Here is a 27,434-nt window from a genome sequence, read left to right as displayed (position 1 = left end):
TACTATAAAAGAGAACTACATTGCATGATGTAACTTTTTCAGCTTTCATGCAGCTCTGAACTATTCCTCTCACTATTTTCTCTTATATTTTCCCACTCAAGTTCATATATTGACTTTATCGTTGGAGAAACAACCGGAGAACCCAACTCCGGCCTCTCGTGAGTTCTTCTTGTTTAGAGAATAATAGCGATCTACAGAGCCAGTAATCTGATGGTATCGGTTCCACCACAAGCAAACTTGGCCATGAGCCTTAAGAGTTTTCTTTTTTCTCCTCCCAGTAATAGGTTGCAGCATTTTAGAATTGTCTCTAGCTCCATGCCCTTCGTCTCCATTGAATATCTCTCCTTCTTCCAAGTCAAGCATCACGAATTTTGACTCTCCATGAAATCTCTAATTTTTTGCCTATTTTTGTTTTGAATATGTTTTCCTTCTCAGTTGTCTCCTCTGAACAACCATCCATGGGTCGAAATCACCAGCCTTGACCTCTTTTGCTCATTTTTCCAGAGCTATGCTGTAATTCTCCTCAACCATCCCTTGTTGAGTGATACGCCTTGGACAATGTTCATCTTTGTGCCTGATACGATTACAATGAAAATAAATGAGAGGCAACCCCTCGTAATTTATGTTTTGCCAGACTCCATTGAAATTGATTTTTGGTATTAACAGCTTGTCCAAGTCAATCTCCACACAGAATCGAGCAAATCTTCCTCTTATTGAGCATGACGTACTCGCATCTACTTTGATGGCTTTGCCAACTAATGTTCCCAATGGCCATCAACACTTGATCATTATAATATTCCAATGGAAATAGTGCAATAGAGTGAAACTTAATGTATATGGATAATTTTTAACATAATGAATGATGAGACTGAAGCTTAGGGCCTATTTCCGAACTCCTCAGGACAGGACATGGTTTGAACATAGCTCCATTTTGAAAAAAAAATTATTTGGATAAAATAGAGCCAATATTAACTAATAGCACAATACGGCGAAGCTTAATGTATATAAGGGGAAATTTTTGGGATATTATTTAATTACAAAACTAATCCAACAAATTTATGAGATTATTTTTCCCTGAAGAAAGGCCTTTATTTAAAATACCACTTAGCAAAATAGGAGCTATCTCCTTAGACCATCTCCAACGCAGCGGCATTTTGGTGCAAAAAGTGGTTTTGCCGCTGCGTGTGAGCTCCAACCCAGCCTCATTTTTGGCTGCATTTTAGCGGTGATGAACAGTGCGACGCCATATTTGGCGTCGCACTGTTCATCACCGCATTACTATTTTTTTTATTTTTTTTATTTTTCAATTTTATATTTTTACCTCATACTTTTATGTATTTACAATTTGACCCCAATTGTTTTATTAAATGTATAAAACAACCCCAATAATATTTAAATTTTATAATTTTACCCCAATTGTATAATTTGGACAAAATAAATTATTTTTTAAAAATAAAAATAATGCTAAAATTTAAAAGACATTATTATTAATTATAATATTAAAATCTAGATATTATAAGTAAAGTCCCATGAAATATAAAGAGCAACCCTAATACATAATTCAAATATAAATTACATATCTGAAATACATAACATATAAAAACTGACACACATAATATAAAACTTCATTAAAATAAAATATAAAATACAAACTAAACATGGAACCTTACATAAGATGGACAAGCAACTCTCAATAATCTGGTAGATCGAGGCCCGAGTGTCCAATATCATTGAAATAATTGTCAAAATTAGAAGCAGACCCTTATTCTTGTTGATTTCTTTTTTGTATTATTTTAATCTGTTGAGTTCGAACGTACTCACGCACGTTTGGATCAGCAATGGAATTCAAATCTTTCATTATAATTTTCCATTCATCTCTATCTTTTTTCATGACTATCTTTTCTCGTTCGATATCAAATGCTACTTGCCTGTCCAAGCTCGCCTTGTCTAACCTTTCTATAAGTCGGTTGTTGGAGGTCTCGATGGAGTCCACTATACTTGACTCATGATCATCATTTTTCCTTTCTAATTTGGCTTTTTTTACCCCAATAGGTCGTTCAAATGGAGTAAATGATGACAGTCCAGGAGATGTTGATATAGGAGATTCTGGAGTGGGATTATCTGATTGTGACGAGTCAAAGTTCACACTTTGGGTTGTCTTCGACCAACTTGTCTTGCTGTGGGGACATCATCTTTAAATTTTTCAAAAATTTTAACCATATTCCAGACATGATCAAATTTGAAACCTTTTTTGCACTTTGGTTCTTGCATAAATAACATCTTTGCTCGAACTAACTGCAAATTATAGTGAACATCAAGTTATGTATTTTAACAATAATAATAAATTTTAAACGGTAATTAATATAATACTTACAATATCTTCATCTGAAGCACCACTTGGATTCAGATTCTCTACTTGTCTTAAGCACGCATTCAATTTCCTTACTTCATTACTTATGATTTCCATTCGAGAACGAATTGATCGGCTCGTACCATTCAATTTCCTTACTTCATTACTTATGATTTCCATTCGAGAACGAATTGATCGGCTCGTACGCACCTGAAAATGCTGATCTCAAAGTTCATTGTATTTGTCCTCCACACGAGACCAAAATGCATCTCGAGACTGGTTTCTACCGATATAGGATCTTGAGAAATATCCAAGAATACTTGACAAAGGAGCACATCTTCAGTAACCGTGTATCCAGATGATCGAACAAACATTTTTTTGTAAAAAGCGGTTGGTTTGGAAATTATAAATACTTTGAAGAAATACTTCGAATTGGGTGGTTTGAAGTAGAATTCGTGAATGTTATTTATAGCTAATCCAAAAAAAAAATTTGAATTTGAATTTGAATTTGTCGGTGGTTAACATTTGAAATTGAATCGTTGTGTACAAACTGATCAACTTTACACATTGTCCAACATTGTTGGTGGGAACTATTTTTTGAAATCAGGTCAGCTTGACACATTATCCAACGTATACACAGCTCAGCTTTCCTTGAATTGTGTGAAAGCTTTATACGAGTGGGGATCATTTTTTAAATCAGGTCAGCTTTACACATTGTCTAACGTATACACAGCTTAGCTTTCCTTAAATTGTGTGAAAGCTTTATACGAGTGGGAATCATTTTTTGAAATCAGGCTAGCTTTACACATTGTCCAACGTATACACAACCCAGCTTTCCTTGAATTACGTGAAAGCTTTATACGGGTGGGAATCATTTTCTGAAATCAGGTCAGCTTGACACATTGTCCAACGTATACACAGCTCAGCTTTCCTTGAATTGTGTGAAAGATTTATACGAGTGGGAATCATTTTTTTGAAATTAGGTCATCTTTACACATTATCCAACGTATACACAGCTCAGCTTTCTTTGAATTACGTGAAAGCTTTATACGAGTGGGAATTATTTTCTGAAATCAGGTCAGCTTGACACATTGTCCAACGTATACACAGCTCACCTTTTCTTGAATTATATGAAAGCTTTATACGAGTGGGAATTATTTTTTAAAATAAACTCAGCTTTACACATTGTCCAACGTATACAGCTAAGCAAATTTGAATTTTGCGACAAATTGATAACAGTTGGAAAGCATTTTCTAAATCAGTTCAACTTTACACATTGTTCAATGTATACAGCTAAGCAAAGTTTTATAAATAGCATACTAGATTAGGTACATCCACACAATTACTCGTTGTTGTGTTAAAATTATTATTCTCCATTTCTGCATACTTCAGTCATTCTTTTCTTACTTCTATTATTCTCCATTTCTGCATACTTCAGTCATTCTTTTCTTACTTCAAAAATGAATTTCGATGCTGGAGATCCATCATATTTATCATCATCTTCATCTTCGGATGATGATAATTTTCTATCCAATATCATTGCAGAGATTGATGAAACCGAAGAAGTAATTTGTGAGTACATCAACAACAGCATGATCCTCGCTAACAATTTACGTCAACAAAACTACCAACCGATCCATGGTGGCTCGATTCCCGGTCATGCAGTGATCAACCGCGATCGAGAAACCGCGCAACAGAATTTGGTCATAGATTACTTTGCCGATAATCCACGTTTTGGAGAAGATATGTTTCGTCGTCGATATCGGATGTCAAGAAGTTTGTTCCTTCGTATTGTTGATGCAGTGAAAGATCATGACTATTACTTCCAACAACGAAGTGCTGGACTTGATAGAATGGGATTATCATCGTTACAGAAAGTAACAGCTATTTTTCATATGTTGGCATACGGTCTACCAGCTGATGTTACGGACGAATACGTTAAAATAGGTGAGTCAACAACAATTGAAAGTATGACAAAATTTTATCGTGCTATGGTGAAAATATTCGCAGAGCGGTATCTACGAACACCTAACACTAACGATATTGTTAGGCTACTATATATTGGTAAAAAACGTGGTTTTCCAGGAATGTTAGGAAGTCTTGATTGCATGCATTGGAAATGAAAAAAATTGTCCAATGGCATGGTCTGGGCAATACGTAGGACGTAGTGGGTCACCAACTATTATCCTTGAAGCTGTGGCAGATTATGATCTTTGGATATGGCACGCATATTTTGGTATGCTAGGTACCAATAATGATATCAATGTGCTGGAGTCATCTAATCTTTTTTCTAATCTAGCTCAAGGTATTGCTCGTCCCGCTCACTATGTTATTCAAGGAAAAGAGTATCATATGGGTTATTATTTAGCTGATGGTATATATCCAAAATAGGCTACTATTGTACAAACAATCCAACAGCCACAAGGTAGGAAGAAATAATATTTTGCCATCAAACAGGAAGCATGTAGAAAAGATGTAGAACGTGCGTTCGGAGTTCTCCAATCACGATTTGCAATTGTGGCAGGATCATCACGTTTTTGGAAAAAACATGTATTACATGACATAATGGCTGCATGCATTATTATGCACAATATGATAATCGAGGATGAACGTGACCTTTATGCACCAATTCAAGAAGTGAGAGAAGCACCAACACTAGAAGTTGATATTGTAGCAGATGAAACTACAACATTTACTTAATTTATTGCACGTTACAGACAAATCAAGGATAAAAATGTCCATATTGCGCTTCGTAATGCATTGATAGATCATTTATGAGAGGAATACACTATTTCAGATAGTTAAGTGCATATTAAATTTGTAATTTTTACATTGTTGTTAATGTTTAATTATTTTCTTGTATTTTATTTTCTATTGTGTTCTTAAATGTAATATTTTGGTAATATCAATAATAAAAATATAATATTTTAGCAATCAAGTTATTTTAATTAATAAAATAATATTTTATTGTTTTATTAGTTTAATTTTTTAAATAATAAATTATTTTGTTTGAAAATATGTGAAAAAATAAAATTTGATATGTGAGGTTAATTGTTGAAATAGTTAAAAATATAGAGAATAAAAAATAATAATATAAAAGTAGATAAAAAAGAATATACTGAGAATTTCTTTTTTTGTGTAAAAAATGGTACAATGGGTTGGAGATAAATTACTGTTAGATGTGACTTTTATATCATTTTGATGCAAAATTTACATCATTTTGATGCGATAGGTTGGAGATGCCCTTAGGGATAATGCCGACGCAGGAAAAGCTACAAGAAAGGCTCAAAAATACGATCACCTCGTAGCTGGCCTTTTTTTTTTCTTGGGGAGGCTTCCACTGGGCCGGGTGAGGGAGGGTTGCGTTCCATCCGAACCCGACCCGTTAAACCCCTCAAAGGAAACCCTAAGAAAGAGGAATACAGAAACAACCAAAGAGGGTGGCTGTATTTACCGATCCTACCCCGTCCCCCGCCCAAAATCGTACCCAACTCCTCCCCGAACCCCCAAGGAAGAGGCCCCCTTGTCTCCGTCCCTCCCCGCACCCCTCCTCTCCCTCATTTGCCCTTCTCCTTCCCGCAATATCACCATCCCTGCCACTGGCACCCCCATTTAATTCCCTTGTTTTCGTGCTCTTGAAAATCAAGAAGGAAAAATGGCTTTGAGCTGTGGCCTGAGCTCAATTAATGCATCCCTGACCTCGTTGGGTATGAAGCCGCAGCGCCCTGAAGTGTGCCGCCTGCGTTCGAGGTTCGATCAATGCATCCCTGTGTTTTTCTTAAAAAGTACAGATTTTGATGGGAATATTAGACGCGGTTTTTTTCTTTTTTTTTTTTTACTGTCAGGGATAAGTTATCGATTTGCTCCCATTCTGTAGGTTGCTGTTTGTCGGCTTCAATCATTTCTGAGTTGCATATTTCAGTATGAACTGTATTGAATTTGTTACTAATTTGGGCATTCAGGGGGGTTTTTCAGGTTTTGCTATCGGGAAAAGTAGATGATTTTTATGTGTTGATTTCTTTTTCTTTCTTTTGGATTTGCTTCACTTTATATTTTCTTAATTGTTTAACTAGTATTTGGTGCTGTTTTTCTTTCCCCTACCTCATCGCTGTGGCTGGGATAATCTGTAAGAGCATCTCCAACAGCTTCCCCATTTTTCACTTTTGGAGAATATAGTTAGGTTTTTGGTCCAACAGATTCCCCATCTCATTCCCCAAAATAGGGATGAAGGAGAAAAAATGGGGAAGCTTCCTAAATCTGCAGCATTCTTCAAATTTTTGGAGGAAAAAAAAGATTCTTCAAAATGGGGAAGCCGTTGGAGTTGGTGTAAAAATAATTTGAAGAATATGACTTTTGCTTTCCCATTTTGATGAAAATTTTAGAGAAGCTGTTGGAGATGCCCTAAGAGATGCAGGTGAACCCACAATTGACTCATCATTCGGTCATCGTGAGCCTAAATAGACCCTACCACACCACGACGCTTTTGCTGTTCCGATGCCCAGTTCAGTATTGGCGTCGCCAACTGAGCTGCCCCTTGCAACTGGGAAGATGTAGTTGGCTCTGATACTATTTGTATTGGAGGGAGGAATTCAGATCACTTTTAAACCAACAATTGCTCTCTATTTAGGGTCCATTTGGTTGACAAAAGTATTAGGAGTAAGAATTAGATCAAAGAAGCAACTTCTATTATTATGAAGTAGGAAGCGATGGAAGTAATACTTTTATTGCTTGTTTTACATATCTTTAGAAGTAGTGGAAATACCGAAATAGTATTTCTTCCTCTTCATTCAATTTTTTTTTTTTTTGTTTGGACACAGTTGTAAAAGGAGTAAAGTTTGGGATTTTAAAAAGTACGAAGGGGAGGTTAGTACAAAACTAGTTTCCTGAGATTCATGCATGTTTTACTTCTCAGCTACATCTGAGCCTTGAGGGGGCAAAAGGAATTTAGGAGATAGCGATGCCACATAGGCACCGATCAACATTTAAGGAAGTATCAGAAGTAGGTTTTTTTTTATAGAAACAAGCATATTGTTTTCCTGGAAGCAGTAGAAGTAGGATCTACCTCTTTTACTTCTGCTGCTTCTTGGCTACGTGCCGTACAAACAAACAAGCCCATATTCAATGTAGGACTACATAGACCCTGACTTTGTTGAGTTGATGCAAAACTCATTGGAAGCTTTTTTCAAAGATGGCCAACCCAACTTTTCAGTTAACAAAATAAGTGAACATTTTTTTTATTCTTTTCTATTTCTTGAATACTTATTTGAATGCATCTTATGTTTCTTCATCTTCTCTTTTGCACAACAAATTCGGATTGGCAGATGGAGATCTCCAAACGCAGCTGTTACTCAAGACTTTCACCTTCCCATGCACAGTTTTGAAATTAAAAACAGGTGAGTTCCTGTAATTTTCTTTTAAAATAATAATGATTGTTTATTTTTAAATTTAGTGCTAACAGGTCCACTGTTTCATTTGGTTTATCAGACATTAGTTGCTGAGATTCACTGCTAGTTAATTTAGTCTGCAACTTGACATAAGTAGTTTTCTTTAGTTCTGTTCAAGTGTTTTATTTGGTCTTTCGTTTTCCAAAACCTATGATGAGTAAGTGTAACGTTTCTGAAAACAAAAACAATCATATGCAAGATTTATACACTCTGAAGTTTGTGGTTAATCTGTTAGACAATGACAATGTAATAAATTAATTTCGAGCATGAGCAGCATAAGGGTTGTTTATTTCAGTCTCTCTTTTGGTGCATGATAAAACAATATTTTGGGACACATGAACAAAATTTTGCAATTTTTTGGATTCACTCTGACTGCAAGTGGAGTGTTTGATCGAATATATCTTCATCTTCTTGTCTTCAGTCACTTGCAACTGCAATTATAAATTTCAGAGGACTATCGGGCCAAAAAATATTACTGTTATTATTGATTACTTTGGTTATGATTAACATAACTAGATGATGTCAAACATAATTGCTGTTGGTTGATGAATGGGAGCTGAAGTGTTCTTGAGATCGGACCATGAAAGGAGAATAAGTGCCTAGTTGTTATTTTCTTATGAGAGAATTATTTCTGTGTGAAGAAAAACCTTAGAAGAGCCTTATTCACTAGCTATTGTTTAGAAGCATCCTCACCTCAGTGCTTGTTACATTTAACTGTTATTCCCCCCTGTTAGCTATCTAGGCTACATGGTATTAGAGATTCACTTACCTGTTAATGGTTGACGGTGTCAGCTTAGTACAATTAGGATAGTGTCCAATAAAATGTTGCTAGGCGGCTATGTTACATGGGTGTGGGTGCGGTTCGAGTATGGGGCACGGTAAATTTGTAAAATGTAGGATACATGGATATGACTATATATATGCATATTGAAACTAATAATTTGCATGAGATCAATATGTATTTTCATTCACATGTTATGAAAACTAAAATTCCTATAGTATTTTTATTTTTAATTTATTAAGTAGATTATAAGTTGGTGCTCGTCTTTGAACTAGATATCTAACAATCTGTTAAAATCATATTTCTAAACTGGGAATGGGTTGAAAAATACCTATCTTTGTCCAACGAGTTGCAGGAAGTATATTTCAAGTGTAAGATATACATCTAAGAAGAATATGACCAGTGTTTTAAACAAAAAAAGTGTATTATATAATTGAATACATATCTAAATAATTGTATTCATTTTCAAGGATTGTCCAGACAAGTATCCAAGGAGTGTTGGAGTCAGAGGCATGATGAACATGAGTATGAAGGCCCAGACAAGGTGTCGAATAACTTAGCTAGGAGGTGATCTAGGTCAATAGAGAGAGCACCGATAAGATTTGATGAATTTGTGTGTTTAAACTTTAAATTTGCAAGTGGGAAGCCCACATCAAGAATTTAAAAACAAAAGCTTGAATATTGGTTTACACATTGTGCACAACCCTCTTGAAATTCAACAACTTTCCCATTTCCCCGAACATCTATGTAGATGACGAGTTTGGCAAGTTGAACACAAGATTTGTAGCCTATATTGGAATTTCGATATGAAGATATGGAACTCCTTTAGAAGTTCATTTCTATTTATTTTAATATTCAAGTTTGCTTGATCCAGTATTTTTCTTTGGGTTCTCTATTTATTGGTATCTTGGAGATTATTTGTGAAAAAAAGTACTATATTCCTTGAAAGGTATACCTAGAGTATAAATAACTTAATAAATCAAAAGAAAAAATTGACATTCTGTGCCTATATTGGAGTTTCGATATGAAGACATGGAACTCCTTGAGAAGTCCATTTCTATTTATTTTAATATTCAAGTTTGCTTGATCTAGTATTTTTCTTTGGGTTCTCTATTTTTTGGTATCTTGGAGATTAGTTGTGAAAAAGGTACTATATTCCTTGAAAGGTATACCTAGAATATAAATAACTTAATAAATCAAAAGAAAAAATTGTCGTTCTGTGAATTTCTTTAAAGATGCTATGTTCAACAAATGATATTTATATTTTGATTATGATGCTATGGACTAAGGGGCGGAATAACAAAAGAGTGCATTAGAGGGGGTTAGAGATGACTTCTATTTAGAATAACATAGAAGAGAATCAATTGAGATGGATTGGTCATGTGCTATGAAGAACATCAATAGGATTATAGTGATACTTGACGGGGTTAGGAGGATTAGAGATAGGTCTAGGAGAACTTGATAGGAAGCAATTAAGAAAGAAATTTTATTGTTTAATTTTACAAAGGAGATATCATTAACACTGAATGAAAGAACGTGGTTTATGTAGCCAACCTAAGAACAAGGTCTATGTAGCTAACCTAAAAAATCTTGTGAAAGAAAAATAATATATTCCTTGAAAGGTGTACCTGAAGGATAAGTAACTTACTAACCCAAAAGAAATAAAATATCATTCTTTGAATTTTTTTTAAAGATGCTACATTTAACTAATGATTGCAATTTCCAATCTATATTTAGATTAAGATACAATCTTTTTTCCTTTCGATTAGTAAAGATAAGAAAAACGAGAGTAGCATAAATAAGATTTTTACTATGGTTTGTGGATATTCACTAAGGGATGAGATAACAAATGAGGGCATGCGTAGGAGGTTAGAGTCCGGTTCTATTGAGAGTAAAATGGGAGAGAATCAATTGAGAGAGTTTAGTCGTGTCGTGTGCAACAAAGAGCAACAAGATTGTACTTAATGGGGGTAAAGAGGATTACATGTAGGTCTAAGAGAACTTGGTTGGCAATTAAGAAGGAAATTCTATTATTTAACTTAACAAAGGAGATAACCCTTGACAACTGAATGAAAGAACAAGGTTTACATAGCCGACCCAACAATTTGGTAAAAAGGTTTTTTTGTTGTATTACTACAAACAAGCTCATCCTTCAATGCTTTGTTATTTTATGGCAGATCTCTTCTTTCTTCATTTGTTTTTCTTGCCATTAATTTTTGTTAAATCCTTACAAACACAGGACATCAGTGGATGACATAAAATGTCTCAGATTAATCACAGCCATCAAGACCCCATACCTACCCGATGGAAGATTTGACCTTGAAGCTTATGATGCTCTAATGAATATGCAAATTGCTAATGGCGCTGAAGGGGTGATAGTAGGAGGCACAACCGGTGAAGGCCAACTAATGACTTGGGATGAACACATTATGCTCATTGGTCACACTGTCAACTGTTTCGGCACAAAAATCAAAGTTATAGGGAACGTCGGAAGCAACTCTACAAGAGAAGCAATCCACGCGACTGAACAGGGTTTCGCTGTTGGTATGCATGCAGCCCTTCATATAAACCCTTATTATGGCAAGACCTCAATGCAAGGCCTTTTCTTGCATTTTCAAAGTGTTCTTTCTATGGGTCCCACAATCATATACAATGTGCCCTCAAGAACTGGACAGGACATTCCTCCTTCGGTAATACAAGAAATTATGCCAAACCCTAACTTTGCAGGTGTTAAAGAATGCATGGGAAATGAGAGGATTAAAGGGTACGCCGATAAAGGGATTATGATTTGGAGTGGGAATGACGATCAATGTCATGATTCTAGATGGGGATTTGGGGCGGCTGGTGTTATATCGGTTGCTAGTAATCTCGTGCCAGGCTTGATGCATTCTCTAATGTTTGGAGGGTTGAATCCTTCGCTTAATTCAAAGCTGATGCCGCTGTTTGAATGGTTGTTTCGCGAGCCAAATCCAATTGGACTCAACACTGCTTTAGCTCAGTTAGGAGTTGTGAGACCCATTTTCAGGTTGCCTTATTTTCCTCTGCCTCTTGAAAGTAGAGAGGAGTTTGTGAGAATTGTGAAGGATATTGGGAGAGAGCATTTTGTGGGAGAAAAGGATGTGCGGGTTCTTGAGGATGATGAATTTAGCCTGCTGAGCCGTTACTAGCTCATAAACTATGGTTGAGTATAGTTGACTCGGGATTAGCATTTATGTTGAGCATGATAAAGGTGGGTAAATTGCAAAAAGGTCTCTGAGATAAACAGTATCTATGTTTGTCGTTGAAGCTTCAAATTCTCGCAAAAACTTATTTTGAACTTTGTGATAGTAAACTAGTATTTATTAATTGGCTTCTGTTTCAATTCATGCTGGAACGTACTAAATGGTTCTCTTTTACTCTGTTCCTTGCTCATCTGAGCTGTTGAAAGGTCTCAGGTGCAAAACTAGCTATTTGTGGCCTATGTTTAACAAAAAAAGTTTTAGCTATTGTTTATCAACCAAGCATGATAATTCTAAAAATGGTTAAAATGGGGTGAAAGAGCGAAAGAAAATCAAACTACGGTCAAAATTATATTACTGAAATGAAGCTCAGAATAGGCAAGCTCACACACTCAATTTCTTCTCACATGATGATTTCAAGAGTCTAATGGACAATACATGATTCCCCCCCCCCTTTTTGGACGCAATTCGAATAAATTGTTTGACAATTAATCAGTCTCCGGAGAATTTTCATTGAGCTCTCTGTGACAACTGCCAATGACAGGGGAAGATCTTTTAAAGCTATAATTTACAAGCGCTCGGATCTTTAACCTGCACTCTGCTACTGCCGCTTCTTTGACCAAAGCATAACAAGAGAGAACCCCATCAGGGACATGAGCACAACCTGTAACAATTTTCAACCCATTAAACACAAAAACTGCTGGCGAACAGAATTAAGAACTTACAGAGTATCATCAAAGAGGATATTACCTTTCTTACAGGCATTCATTTCAATGACAAAACAATCATAATACATTACTACCACTATTGATAGTACACTCATAATCTTGTAATTCCTATCACCACCATGATGATTACCATTATCTACAAGATATCATTAAGATGCAGTTATATTTGAAATTGAGTAGTATTTCTGATCCTTCTCTAACCAAACATAAGGAGTACGATAAAGCAATTTAAATAACAAGAATAATTCTCGAGATCTTATAATAACACATGAATAATAATAAATGGCGCCCTCCCATTCACTTTCATAAGAAATATGAACATTAGTTGATAGCTCGTTAACGTGCACGTTAACGAAATATAGCCAACACTCATTGAAAATGTTGTGAAATTGTGGTAAATGATGCCAATATAAATCAATAGATCGCAACACTCTAATTTTGCATAATAAGATCACAGCATAATAGTTAAACGGTCAGCAATATTAGGCTGCGATGTGATTAAATATCTACAATAGCTTTCACTTGCGCAGCCTTCAAACACCCACAATTAAATAGCCAAAATTAAGTAACTTGAAACTTAGAGGTCACAGGTGAAAATTCATACCAATTATCAATAGGTTGGCCCTAACCAAGTCCTGGTTTTCTCCTCATAAGTTGTAAACTAGTAATATCACCTTTAAACTTTGGATTGTACCGATCTACACCACATAGATAACCTTAAACTTATTTTTCCGTTTTTTCCTCTAAATCAGATAAATGTTCTCCAATTTCCGAATATCTTCCTTCCACATATTAGGGTTCTGTACCAATTCATATAAATTCATCTCAGCCTTTGTGCTTCTTCAGGAGTTGTGAACTTCTGATGCTTCGAACTTCTCTTAAGATTGAAGGTTTCAATTTCGATAGTTGATATTTCTTTTAAAGTTTTTGACTTTCACTAACACTAAAATCATACTCCTTTTAAAGTTACGACTTAGAGCATGATCTTAACAAGAAAGATAGAGATATTGTTAATTTAGTTAAAAATGACAATTCTATACTTATATTTTATTTGATAAGTATTCATAGAAGAAAATAATAGTTTCTTACACTTGTAGTGCACGAGGATTCAAGAGAAAGATGGTGCCTGTGGGTTTGGTTGGGAGGGAGAAAGAGCTGACATATTAATGGCGACAAATGACGAATTTTGATAGAATTGATGTAAAGATGATGCGTGACATTCGTGACCTATGTAAGGTGAAATCACATGTTTTAATAATAGATAAGATAGCTACTATTTCCATATTAACAATAACAATAACAATAAGACTCAAACCAGCTGCCACTTGTTATTACAGCAACTAGTGAAGCTGTTTTAGTAATGTTTAGTATACATACTAGATAGATTATGATTATGATTTTCACAAACCTGAGGAAAATGTTGTCTTCACTTCAAATCACAAACATGCTCTTTATATTACCAATGTGATATCATTCTCAAATGACACTCACTCTTTTCCCTCTTTCCTTTCTCATAACTGAAGGCCCCATGTTGGGCTTGAATTTGGGACCTCCATGACCGAAGGCCCCATGTTGGGCTTGAATTTGGGACCTCCATGACCCAATACCAAAGGTTGAGAAAGCTTTTAAAATAATGAGGAATTTCAATTTGATGCCAGGCAAAAGCCTGACAATATAGAGAATCAAATTCATCTAGGAGACATAGGGTAAGCCAAAGAGCATAGGATAGAATCACATTCCCACCTAAAAAAAATACTGAACTGGAATAAAGTTAGAGCCAGACAAATTAAAGGGTCAAAAGAAAAATAATGGTATTGTCCTACCAAGTAACTTATCTACTTTCAACACTATTAAGGTCAAGTACAAAGTGATGCAATTGATAATGGCATTAAAGTAAATAATAAGACACTTACGGATAAGGTAATTTTCTAAAATATATTTCCAGTGAGACAAAATTTGAGGTTTCAGTTGAGCTTCTACTTAAATGAGCTAGTGAAGATCTGGCAAGCCATCAAATAAATAAATTGGATTACGGAGTTCCAACAAATGAATATTTCTGTTTAGTAATACTTTTTTGTTTCTGCATTGAAGGAAGTCATAGATCAGATATCATGAAATAACAGTATTTCTGACAATACTGACAACTTACTTTTTTGAGGAATATTCAGAGTACTTTTAATGGCAAAACTTTGGAGGCTCTAAAAAACGGATCTTCTTTTCAAGTAGATTGTCTTAGATTTGGACCAGCCATTTATATTTTACTTGTGTGTAAATGTTCTCATTTAGATCATCAAGCTTACTTAGAACAAGAACCTGAGTGATTGGAATCAAAGCCTAAGACTTACAGAGATTGCTGGAGGCACACCAACAAGTGGGTCTTGGAAAAATCTATTTGCAAGTGCAAGAGCTAGAAGACTGCTTTGCATTCCTGAAATAACGAGAACTAGTTAGAAATCCAAGCACTATTTACAAAAATATAAATGATATAATATAAAAGAGTAGTAAAAACCCGTTTCAAAAGAAATTGTTCTTTGTAGTGCTTTGACATCATCGGCCTTATTAAATGCAACACCAGTAAGACCATATCCAGCTAGAAATGACGATGCATGAAATCCAAAAATCAGCAGCACTAGGAGTATCCCATAGGGGGAAACTATCGCATCAATATTTATTGCCAGTGGTGCACCAACACACAAAGCTGTCACAAACACTGAGAGTGGCGGCAGAAATGGCTGAATAGCTGCACAAACCTTTGGTAGAAGTCTTGTGTTGCAAAAAGATAAATGTCAGTCCTATGTGGACATTATCAATCTACGAACGTATATCATATATAACATAAAACACGACCAATTCCTAACTTGACTTGTTTTGTTCTTTTTTCCATTCATTTTCCTTTTCCTTTCGGGACAGCATCATCATTCTTAGAATGTTAGAGGTTGCTCCTATCAAGGACAAAATAAGAATAGATTGAGATGGATTGGTCATCTACACGGAAACTACTAAATGCATCAGTTAGGGAAGTTCTAAAATTATAGTTTATGGGAGCAAAGAGGCCTAGAGGTAGAACTAAGAGAACTCGGTTGGAACCAACCAAGAATGGTGTTTTAATCGTTAACTTAATGGAGGAGATGACCTCAATAGAACTAAATGGAAAAATATGATTCATGTAACCAACCCTAACTTCAGGGATAAGGCTTTAATGTTGCTGTTATCTGCAACGGTTGTGAGGACTGCTAAAATAAACAACTGAGCACAAGATCAATCACATGACATCGGAATCATAGATTGCATTAAATTGAAATTCGACAATATATAACGTGGAAAGGGGATAACATAGGGGTCACGAGTTAATATTGAGGAGTGCAAGAAAAGGGAATTTGTCCATGAAAAGGCACTAGCCTGGGATTTATTTTCTCACGTTCATCAGCAAAATAAGAGAAGAAACATAAACGAAAAAAATAGGACAAGGACTAGTATTTGACATCCATAATACTTTCAGGTAATAGTTACCTGTTCAAAAGCAATCCAGCTGCAATAGGTGCAACAACAATTTGAATAATACTAGACATCATTCCTTTCACATCCACAGGCAACTTCTTGCCAATAAGAAGCAGAGATAATATGGGAGTGACAAATGCAGCTGTTGCAGTGGACAAAGAAGTCATGACAATGCTTAGAGGGGCCATCAATGGATCTGTAAGAAAAGTTGCATAGTTTGAAAGCTGTGCCCCGCTGACACACGAAAGTAGCATTATCCCAGCACCTAGTGCCAAAAATTAGTCTGAGTCAGTAAGGGCATGTTTGCTTCTGCGCATCTCAAAGAAATCCACGAGAAAGTAATCAGAAAACCGAGCTCCACCTCAAAAATTGTCAGAAGTGTTTTCCAAATGCTAATTGTGTTTGTTTCCTTAGCAAATTCTACTGACAGAAATCCAAACCAAATCAGGGGGAAGTTATGAGAGAAAGTGAAATGCGGGCCCCACTACGTAGAAATTCAAAGTCAAAAAAAATTGTAAACCAATCTTAAAAATACATTCCGAAAGATATTTTAAACTTTTTTAAAAACCCTAAAGAAATTAAAAACATTCAAGAATTTCAAAAAATAAAAAACTTCTATTTTAGAATAGTATGATTACCAAATATGTAGTGAACATGTCCTATTTTTAAATAAAAAATTAATCATTAGCAGAACTCATAAGTCCCTTTCCAACTTTATCATTTTCTTTGGAAACACACAAAATATTTTTAGAAAACTGAGAAATCTCAACCTCCCATTCCACTTTCCTACATACCTAACAAAAGTTCAAAATTTGATTGTGGAATCCTTGGAATTATGACAATCAGAATCCCAAAACACAGAGTCAAACAGCACCTAAACTTTTGTCTAAAGATTCCATGAGAAAATTGAATAAAATTATTCCCTCACCTAAAGCTGTAGGGAGACCAAAAACTGAAACTGAAATGGCACCAAAAAGGTACCCAAAAATTGGCTTAATAACAAATTGACCAACATAGCCAGCAGCAATTACTCCTGGTCTGTTGATTGCTTGTATAAAATCCTTGGGACTTGAGTTGACACCAACAGAAAACATTAAGAAACCCAGAGCAGGAGCATAGTATCTGGATATCATGAATCACATTAGTATACAAATGAAATGTTATGGAACAAAAGCAAATATTATCTCCTGAATAATAGCACAGTTCATGTTAATTATTATGTTACTACCAGTTGCTTCAAATATCCATCCTAAAATTTTTCAGCATATGGCAACATTAAGAATGGAAGGCAACATAAGTTGCACATACAGTTCAGGATCATGCAACAGTAGCTAGAGAAAAGTTTTAAGCATGATTTCTACTTTCTTCTAAGCACTAATAAAAGTTCCATATAGTGTGATATCCAGCACCAAGGTGCTCAATATAGTGACACTTATACCTTGCCAATCTATAGTTCTTTTTACTATTCCAAAAAGGATGCTTCTCAATATACCCTCTTAAACCTTAAATGTCAAAAGCTCTATATTGCAATTTGTAAAAGCAAGTAATTCATGGATGTCTAGTGATAGGAAAAGTATTCAAAGAGATTCCATATTGCACAAGCTCATCCTAAGATCTTTAGGTTTGAACACAAGATACTGAATTGATTGGTGGTTATAATAATAGGACAATTATTCGATTGTAGATACCAATGAAGTAGTTTCTTGTTTATGATATTTCTACAAAAGAAGGAAAAGTTCATTTAGGTTCAGCTTGATACTCCCTACCTTCCCCGACGATGCAACCAGGTTTCTTCTTTCTTGTTTCTTTTATAGCATCAAACACAAAAAAGTAGCCTGTTTCTAGTTGTTGTTTTCAGTTCATCTCCGATTTACCTATCCTACTCAGCAGTTCAACATTTTCCGAACTTCAAGGGAACAATTATACATATCAAAGATGAAAATAGTTGTCTGGGTAATATATATTCTAATTCCAAATGTTTGAAATATTGTTACTGTTGACCTTAAAGCATCCTTCTCCAAAGCATGTCAAGTGAACCCCTCCAGGAGAAAGAAGAAGAGGGGGAAAAACAAAAAGAAAGCCCCCACCCCACCCAAAAAAAAAAAGAACGAAAGAGCGAAAGAGGTATGCATATTGGGGTAATTGTTTTTCCTTTCACATAAACAATTGGTGACCTGTTTGTGAACCATGTGAAGGAAGGTGGGTAAACAAGAGCCAACACTGTGCTTGCAAGAACTACATGAGGTATAACAGAATTTGCTCCTCTTAGAATGTTCAAGATATCAACTGTCCTTCGGTTGACCTCCTGAAAGAAAACAACAAAAAAATAATAATAATAATGTCCATCAATATCTTACTCTGATTGAACAGATTGTTAATTGTGCACACACTGAGAATAGGGCTGCAATTTACTTGAGCAGCAACCCGTGGAAGGAGAGAATCAATACATTCATTCTAAGTCATTTCTACTGTAATTCATAAAGGGTTCTATTAGTTATGCTCTTCATATTTGTTGTCACAAGTAAACGGAATGATAATATGAGTCTATGGCACATGAAAAGCACAAGAATACTATGGATCCTACAAAGACGTATGACTATGAATATCACATTTAAGAGATATGATGGGATGAATATTTGATCGCCTTGCAAGCACTCGCTCTTTGGGAGCCAATACCAAACCTATCTTTCCAATATGAACCCTACCAATATATCTATTATATTTATGTGGACACACAAATAACACAACTCTATACCTATCAAGCAGGACTTGATCAGAAAGGTCAAGGTTTAGCAGACTGGGTAAAAATTTAAAGATCTATTGCCTATAAACCGGATTCTAAGATTATGATATCAACAACAATAACATTTCGATGAAAGCCTGCATTAATTTTAACCTTTAAAAAAAAAAGCTTAACAGTAGATATATGTCTGATCATAAGTGCAAATGTCATAAGTTTGATTTTCTAATTTAGGGTTGGAAAATGTTGAAAACAAACACCATCACCTCACGAAATTTGTAGTATTTATAAAATATATCGACGCATAAATTATAATTAATTAGCAGTATGTCCAGAAGTACACTAAGTCAAATAATGATGAGATATATGTATATATGCACAATTCACAACCGGTTATCAGTTCAATCGCCTTGCAATACTACAAACGTCCATGTTGACCTCCATAATACAGTTTTCCTAGCTCCTCTGTCCCCGGCAATGGTGACACACAAGTTAAAGCCGTAGCCCCTAGCAATCATTTCTGCAAGGGGGATTTTTATTCTTATTTTTAAATTTTTTTTTTGTACATCAAGATATACGGTCCTGACATGCTCAACTGCACAAACGGAATCATGGATCAAGAGAGGATACATTTGACCTTTCATCATACGAACCATGATTTAAAACCCCCAAAACCCCCCAAGAAAAGAAAAAAAACAAACGACCTGGGTCTCAGGGGCTGTGGAATCCTCAGCCCGATGGGGATCCAAAGAATCGGCTGCCTTGGCGCGAACCCATTTTCCCACAAAAGATCCGCAGCTGCCCCGGCCTGTACAATGAGCAATCCAAAAAAAACACAGTCATCAGAGAGAAAAATTAAGGTGGGGGGCCAGAAATAGAGAAGAAAGGAACAACGAAGAGTTCGACGGTCAGCACTTGGAGAAGAGAGGGCAGGAGAGAGAGGAGATTTAGCTCCGTAACGGAGGAGGAGACGGGAATCGAGGAAGAGAGGGGCGGTTACGGGGTACGGGAATTACTGGGCGCTTCGACGATTGCAAGGCTACTGAGTTGGGATGCATCTCTCTCTCTCTCTCTCTCTCTCCCCGTGCGCAATTTTGTCGGCCTGTAAGTAGCACAGGCAGCAACCCTTCTGATATTTAATTTAATTAATTAATTAAAAAAAATCCATTTGTTTAACAAGAGGTTAGTTTTCAGTTCATCGCCGATTAAGAAAGAGGGTTTGGTTAGAGGGATTAAGTTTGGTGGTTCATTAATTAAGTATCTGAACCCCAGGATCTACGATTCCTAGGGGAGGGTAATTTGAGCCGCACCCGGGTCGGTTAGTTTCCCCTAACCCCGGGGTGTTGCACGTAACCCTTTAAACTATATTTATCTCACATAACACCATAAATTATTGGGTGTCTCACCAAACATTCTCTATCTTTACATTATCTCAACTAATCTACCCGCCTGTAATTTTGTAAACAACTAAAATGTCTTTGAGTGAGAAAAAAAATTTAAAACTTTTGTCACTCGTCATTTACAGGTAGCACAAATTCTTCCCAAAATTTTGAGTTTTTTACTCTCAAGAAAATTTTAGTCATTTACAAATTTCAAATAGGGCTCCGATGAAAATTTTTCAAATCTTTTTTGGGAAAATTACTTCTAGGCCCCAAATTTAAACTTTCAATGTGTCACAACCCCTCCTGTTTTTTTTAAATGTGTTTTAGCCCCTTTTTTGAAAAAAAAAAAATGTGCCCAAGGCCCCTCCATCATGATTCCAACTCATGCCAGCAGTTGATTAGACATGCCAGCTAATGATTAGACATGTTAGCTGGCTTAAATCCCAAATTTACCCTCCTTTTTCTCATGCCAGCGGATGTTAACTCTTACAGTTAACATGTTAACTCTTACAGATAACATGTTAACTCTTACAGATAACATGTTAATTTTTACAGCTAATATGTTAACTCTTACAGCTAACATGTTAACTCTAACAGTTAACATGTTAACTCTTACTAATGTGCCCACGCGAAGTTCCTCGGGACGACGCAGGCGACGGAACAGGAGAGGGGGTAGAGGGGGGACCGGAGGAGGAGGAGGAGGGAGGTGTAAGGGGAGGTGCAGCGGTGGTGGGAAGGCTGAGGAGGGGAGGGAGGCGCGAGGGAGAGGGCGCGGGGGAGGTGCAGCGGGGGAGTGAGGTGGGTGTTGACCTTCTTGTTTTGATGATGTTTAACAAATAATTTACCACTAATGTTGTTTGTCTAGTATTTGTGTTTTCTTATTTATTATAGACAAACAACGTAGTTGGAGGATGGATGGAATAGAGCTTCAACGATCATATCCAATGGAGGTTGGTGGAATAGTAGGTGAAGCTATGTACAATTCAAGTTGAAGATCCAAGTTCAAGCTTCATCCGCAAGTGTACCAAGTTGAGCTCATTGAAGACCTTCATCAAGCTTGGGTAATTTAGTTTAGGAGTTTATATTATGTGTGTTAGTACTTTAAGCTCAATCATATACACACATACACGTTTTGGTTTTGTATATATATAGTTATATATATACATATATGTTTTGGTTTGATAGTTTTTAAGTTTTAATATGAAACAATTTAATATAATTAGAAAACATATTTTTATTTCATACTTATATGCATATATATGATTTCATCAATATCAATTTTATTTAGTTCAATGAAATCATGTTTTAGTGCATTATATGGGTATTTTGATAAAATACTACATTCATTATTTATAGACTTCATAACAATAGTTTACATCTTTCTTCAAGTCTATAAAATTATTTTGTAATGTTTCAAAACATGGTTTAGCCAAAATATCAAAATTCATATGTTTACATTTTCGTGTTTTGCCCTATTTTGTAAAATGATGATATTTTTCATTTGGAAAGTCCTTTTTGGAAACCAGTTATTGTAACATGTTTATTATCATGTCTACAATCATTCCCCAAAGTTTTATATTTTTTAGAATTTATTTGATATTTTTAAACAGTGTTTCAAAATCAGCAAACAGTTTTTCAAAACCTGTATTTTATGTATTAGTTCACGGTTGACCGCCACGGTCGACCGCGCCTGAGTCTTTTGCATAGTAGGCAGCAGAAACTTTCGCGGTCGACCGCCTTGGTTCACCGTCGGCTGAAAATTTCTCGCGGTCGACCGTCGAACTCTCTGGAGTCTTTTCTTTTGTTTTTGTTGCTCGTGGTCGACCGTCGTTCAGCCCAACGGCTATATTGTACAGAATCTCATTTCCGATTCTGTGGGGGTTTTTTGTCTTTTGCTTGGGGTTTTGGCTGAGGTTTTTAGGAGGCTATAAATACCCCTTTGATCTCAGTTCTCAACAAGCATCCAAGAATGTTTTAAACAAGTTTTTAAACAAGGGTTTAAGTGTGTTTTTAGTGTTTGTTTGGTTTGAAGATTGTTTTCACAAGTGGAGGAGATCATCTTCTTGTTTGGGCTCCAATCTCCATCTCTCTATCTTGTCCTCTATTGCAGAAGTTTTCTAAACTCTATCTAGCTTTATATTTGCTTAGTTATTTGATTATCATTCTTTAAAGCTAGTTTTTATATTGAGTTTAGATTTGATTATATTATCTCATTGTTACACACACCCACTTGAGCTTATTGTATTTGTATATATAGTATATTAGGGTTGTGAGAGATTGTAACATTGAGTTGTGCTTAATTGTGTTCTCATCTATTGTAGAGAACAAATTTATATTTGTTACATTATAAGTGGTGTAAGGTTTTCGGTGAGCTAGAAAACCGAGTGTGTTGTGGAGTTTTCGGTGAACTATAAAACCGAGTGTGAGGAGTGAACGTTGATCGGTGAGCGTTGAAAACCGACATTGTGGGGTGTAAACGTTATTCGGGTGAGCGTAGAAAACCCGGTTGTGATAGTGGATTTCTCCCCGGGAGAGGGGAGCGGAGATGTAGGACGGAAGGTCCGAACTCCGTGATCATATTGCTTGTTTGAGTTTGTCTTTGGCGTATTTGCTTTTGCATTTATCTTATATCGCCATTTGTGCATTGCTCATTTATTTCATCCACTATCTTGTTTAGATTATTGTTTCCCCTTGTGTTAGTTTATATATATCCTTGCATATATATTTCATCATATAGGATATATCTCATTGTTTATATTGCTTATCCTAGCTTATATTTTTGTTGTATTTCATACTTGCTAGGATAACTTGTTAATTAATTTTAATTGGCATAAAATCGGATTAGATTAGCATAAGACCCTAATCACCCCCCCTCTCTCTAGAGTCTAACAATTGGTATCAACGCTTGGTGCTCTTTAATTTAAGGACTAATCGCCTTGAGTTAAAGATCTAAGTTATCTTTTTGTGCTAATCTTGTTTTGATTTTATTTGTATCTTCTAATCGCCTTGAGTTAAAGATCTAAGTTATCTTTTTGTGCTAATCTTGTTTTGATTTTATTTGTATCTTGCTTGCATACATTTTCTTATTATGGATATGAATGATGCACATCTTGTTTAGGCTATGATTCTAGTATTGCTCCTAAATTCAATGTTTTCCCTTATGCTCAATGGTGTTTTAGATTCAAAATATTTGTTCAATCTAAAAATATCGATTTATGGGAAATCATTGATTGTGCTTATATTGTGCCCACGTTGGAGAAATCCAAGTGGAGCAAACATGATAAAAAGATGTTTATTATGAACAAGCTTATGTTAGAATTTTTATTAAATACATTTGATTCTTTTATGTCTAACAAGCTTGATTCTTTTGATAGCGCGTATACATTGTGGAAATTCATAGAAGCGCATCAAGGGGACTTGGAGGCAATCCGACAAGCTTTGGAGGATCCGGCTTCAAGTTCATGTGGAGCTTCATGCACACGTGCACTAGGCGATAGCCCTAGTGAGGTTTGCGAGTTCGAACCTGATAATGATTTATCAAGTGATGAACTTGCTTGTGTTAGTGATAAATTATTGCATACCTACAAGAAATTGCAAAATGATTTCATTGATTTACAAAGCAAGTATGTAATTTTGAAATCCGATCATGAGTCTTTAACTTCTAAGTTTGATACTATTTCTAATGAAAATATGATCCTTAAAGAAAACAATGAAAAATTAAAATTGGATCATGATTCTTTAATTTCAAACTTTGGTAAGTTAACTCATGAGAAAGATAATGCCATGTTAGAAGTAGAGAACATACAAAATGATACTGCTTCCTTTATAAATGACTATTTATGTTCTACTTCTAAAAGTGCATATGTGCCTAAAAATGAAGACTTGAATCTTATGAAAAAATGCATTTCATCTTTAGATTCAACTTTGAAAATATGTTTTGATAATCATAAGAGGCTTATGGATATGTGTGCCAAGTCTAAGTCATCATCTACTCATCATGCACACATATATAGCAAAGTTTATAAGTGTTCAATTTACGGCCGTAAAGGCCATCTAGCTAAATTTTGCTATGATGCGCACAAACATAAAAATGTCAATGCTCCTTGTGCATCTCATGTAGCTTCTTCATCACATGTACACACGCATGCACCCATTATTCATCATAAGCATGCTCATGTGTATAGATGTGATCATTATGATCGTTTTGGTCATTTGGTCGAATATTGTTTTGATTTGAAAAAGAAATCTCATTTACCAAATGCTTCTAGTAGATCACATGCTTTTAAATGTGATGTTTGTGGTAGGTTTGGACATCTTGCTAAATTTTGTTTTGATATACAAAAAGCTTCTAAGTTGCAATATGTTCCAAATAGACCATTGTTTAAGAATGTTTCTCATTTGCAAAATAATTTTAAAAGAAAATCTTTATTTGCAAATGATTCCCGTGCATGAGCTAATGGTCCACAAAAACAAATGGATCTCTTTATTGCACAAATTACAATCGGAAGGGTCATTTGAGTGATTATTGCTTTGACCGTGTTAGTGCACTAAATGCGCCCAAATGGGTTCATAACCCAAGGGCTTTGAGCTTTAATGATAGGGGTCATGTTTCTAAATCTTTTGGTACCAAGAGTTTTTGGGTACCAAAACAAATTTAAATTTTAAACCAAGAATTTTAGTGTTCTTACTTTTTATTTTCTTGGTTTTGAAAATTATGTCTTAAAATCTTTTGATTATGAAAACAAATTTTTAATTGATCAAATCTTTTGTTTTCATAATTATTTGTTTTGTTTTTGATGAGAGGACTACGTTTATATAACCCTCCGGAGTTATTGGGTGTTTATTCCCAAACATTGTTTACCGGGTGCTAAAAATGTTTATATGAGTTCTTATTAGCTCAAGAGCTAGATATGGTTATCTCTCTTGATTTTTTAAAATCAATGATGATTTGGTTTTATGTGCTTATATGATTTACTTGTGATTTATGATTTCATTGGTTGATTTGTTTTCATTTGAAAACCTTTTACATGATTTTCATGTTCCTTTTCTTTTGATTTCATAAATCTATTTTTGATCTTTATGTTTTTGTTAATGAGACACTATTTTCATATTGACATATTTATATGTGTTCTCGTTATCTTTTTGTATGTGAGTGATATTTAGCATATTCATGTATACTTGCTCACATGTTTTGCCTTGATCTTTATTGCATATATTTTATATGGCATTTTGATAGGGGGGACTATTCCCTATTCTATATTTGTTTTTATACCCACCTATGCTTATTGATAGGGGGAGCTTTCGGTCTCTTAATTCTTTTGTCCCCTTTTTGATGTTGTCAAAAGGGGAGAAATATTGTGAGTATATTCTTTCTTGTTTATATGCATATGAATTATAAATTATATATTCATTTCTTCATGCATATATTTTTTTTTGTAAATTGTTTGTCATCATCAAAAAAGGGGAGATTGTTGGCCTTCTTGTTTTGATGATATTTAACAAATAATTTACCACTAATGTTGTTTGTCTAGTATTTGTGTTTTCTTATTTATTATAGACAAACAACGTAGTTGGAGGATGGATGGAATAGAGCTTCAACGATCATATCCAATGGAGGTTGGCGGAATAGTAGGTGAAGCTATCAATATCAATTTTATTTAGTTCCATGAAATCATGTTTTAGTGCATTATATGTGTATTTTGATAAAATACTACATTCATTGTTTATAGACTTCATAACAATAGTTTACATCTTTCTTCAAGTCTATAAAATCATTTTGTAATGTTTCAAAACATGGTTTAGCCAAAATGTCAAAATTCATATGTTTACATTTTCGTGTTTTGGCCTATTTTGTAAAATGATGATATTTTTCATTTGGGAAGTCCTTTTTGGAAACCAGTTATTGTAGCATGTTTATTATCATGTCTACAATCATTCCCCAAAGTTTTACATTTTTTGGAATTTATTTGATATTTTTAAACAGTATTTCAAAATCAGCAAACAGTTTTTCAAAACCTGTATTTTATGTATCAGTTCACGGTCGACCGCCACGGTCGACCGCGCCTGAGTCTTTTACATAGTGGGCAGCAGAAACTTTCGCGGTCGACCGCCACGGTTGACCGTCGGCTGAAAATTTCTCGCGGTCGACCGTCGAACTCTCTGGAGTCTTTTCTTTTGTTTTTGTTGCTCACGGTCGACCGCCGTTCAGCCCAACGGCTATATTGTACAAAATCTCATTTCCGATTCTGTGGGGTTTTTTGTCTTTTGCTTGGGGTTTTGGCTGAGGTTTTTGGGAGGCTATAAATACCCCTTTGATCTCAGTTCTCAACAAGCATCCAAGAATGTTTTAAACAAGTTTTTAAACAAGGGTTTAAGTGTGTTTTTAGTGTTTGTTTGGTTTGAAGATTGTTTTCACAAGTGGAGGAGATTGTTTGGTTTGAAGATTGTTTTCACAAGTGGAGGAGATCATCTTCTTGTTTGGGCTCCAATCTCAATCTTTCCATCTAATCATTTATTGGAGAAGTTTTCTAAACTCTATCTAGCTTTACATTTGCTTAGTTATTTGATTATCATTCTTTAAAACTAGTTTTTATATTGAGTTTAGATTTGATTATATTATCTCATTGTTACACACACCCACTTGAGCTTATTGTATTTGTATACATAGTATATTAGGGTTGTGAGAGATTGTAACATTGAGTTGTGCTTAATTGTGTTCTCATCTATTGTAGAGAACAAATTTATATTTGTACATTGTGAGTGGTGTAAGGTTTTCGGTGAGCTAGAAAACCGAGTGTATTGTGGAGTTTTTGGTGAACTATAAAACCGAGTGTGAGAAGTGAATGTTGATCGGTGAGCGTTGAACATTGTGAGGTGTAAACGTTATTCGGGTGAGCGTAGAAAACCCGGTTGTGATAGTGGATTTCTCCCTAGGAGAGGGGAGCGGAGACGTAGGACGGAAGGTCCGAACTCCGTGATCATATTGCTTGTTTGAGTTTGTCTTTGGCATATTTGCTTTTGCATTTATCTTATATCGCCATTTGTGCATTGCTCATTTATTTCATCCACTATATTGTTTAGATTATTGTTTCCCCTTGTGTTAGTTTATATATATCATTGCATATATATTTCATCATATAGGATATATCTCATTGTTCATATTGCTTATCCTAGCTTATATTTTTGTTGTATTTCATACTTGCTAGGATAACTTGTTAATTAATTTTAATTAGCATAAAATCGGATTAGATTAGCATAAGACTCTAAATCACCCCCCCTCTAGGGTCCAACAAT

The 27,434-nt window shown here is 35.2% G+C and overlaps 2 protein-coding genes across 2 annotated transcripts; one reads left to right on the top strand and one right to left on the bottom strand.

Annotated features, from left to right (window-relative positions):
• On the top strand, nucleotides 5,810-11,952 carry LOC109822009 (4-hydroxy-tetrahydrodipicolinate synthase, chloroplastic-like). The gene is made up of 3 exons (XM_020388166.1): nucleotides 5,810-6,100; nucleotides 7,672-7,743; nucleotides 10,815-11,952. The coding sequence occupies exons 1-3, from the start codon at nucleotides 6,006-6,008 to the stop codon at nucleotides 11,740-11,742; spliced, it is 1,095 nt and encodes a 364-aa protein (XP_020243755.1). The 5' UTR covers nucleotides 5,810-6,005; the 3' UTR covers nucleotides 11,743-11,952.
• LOC109832629 (probable sodium/metabolite cotransporter BASS5, chloroplastic) lies at nucleotides 12,121-19,768 on the bottom strand (the record flags this gene model as incomplete). The annotated part of the gene is made up of 8 exons (XM_020400012.1): nucleotides 12,121-12,457; nucleotides 14,867-14,949; nucleotides 15,031-15,284; nucleotides 16,032-16,284; nucleotides 16,948-17,141; nucleotides 18,194-18,324; nucleotides 19,464-19,567; nucleotides 19,675-19,768. Coding segments are annotated over 8 exons (1,176 nt in total), but the record flags the coding sequence as incomplete, so codon positions are not given.

The sequence above is a fragment of the Asparagus officinalis genome, chromosome 1 (genome assembly GCF_001876935.1).
Source record: "Asparagus officinalis chromosome 1, Aspof.V1, whole genome shotgun sequence".
In the NCBI taxonomy this organism is placed as follows: domain Eukaryota; kingdom Viridiplantae; phylum Streptophyta; class Magnoliopsida; order Asparagales; family Asparagaceae; genus Asparagus; species Asparagus officinalis.
The sequence above is the reverse complement of the archived record's forward strand: the minus strand, read 5'-3'. Positions and strand labels throughout refer to the sequence as shown.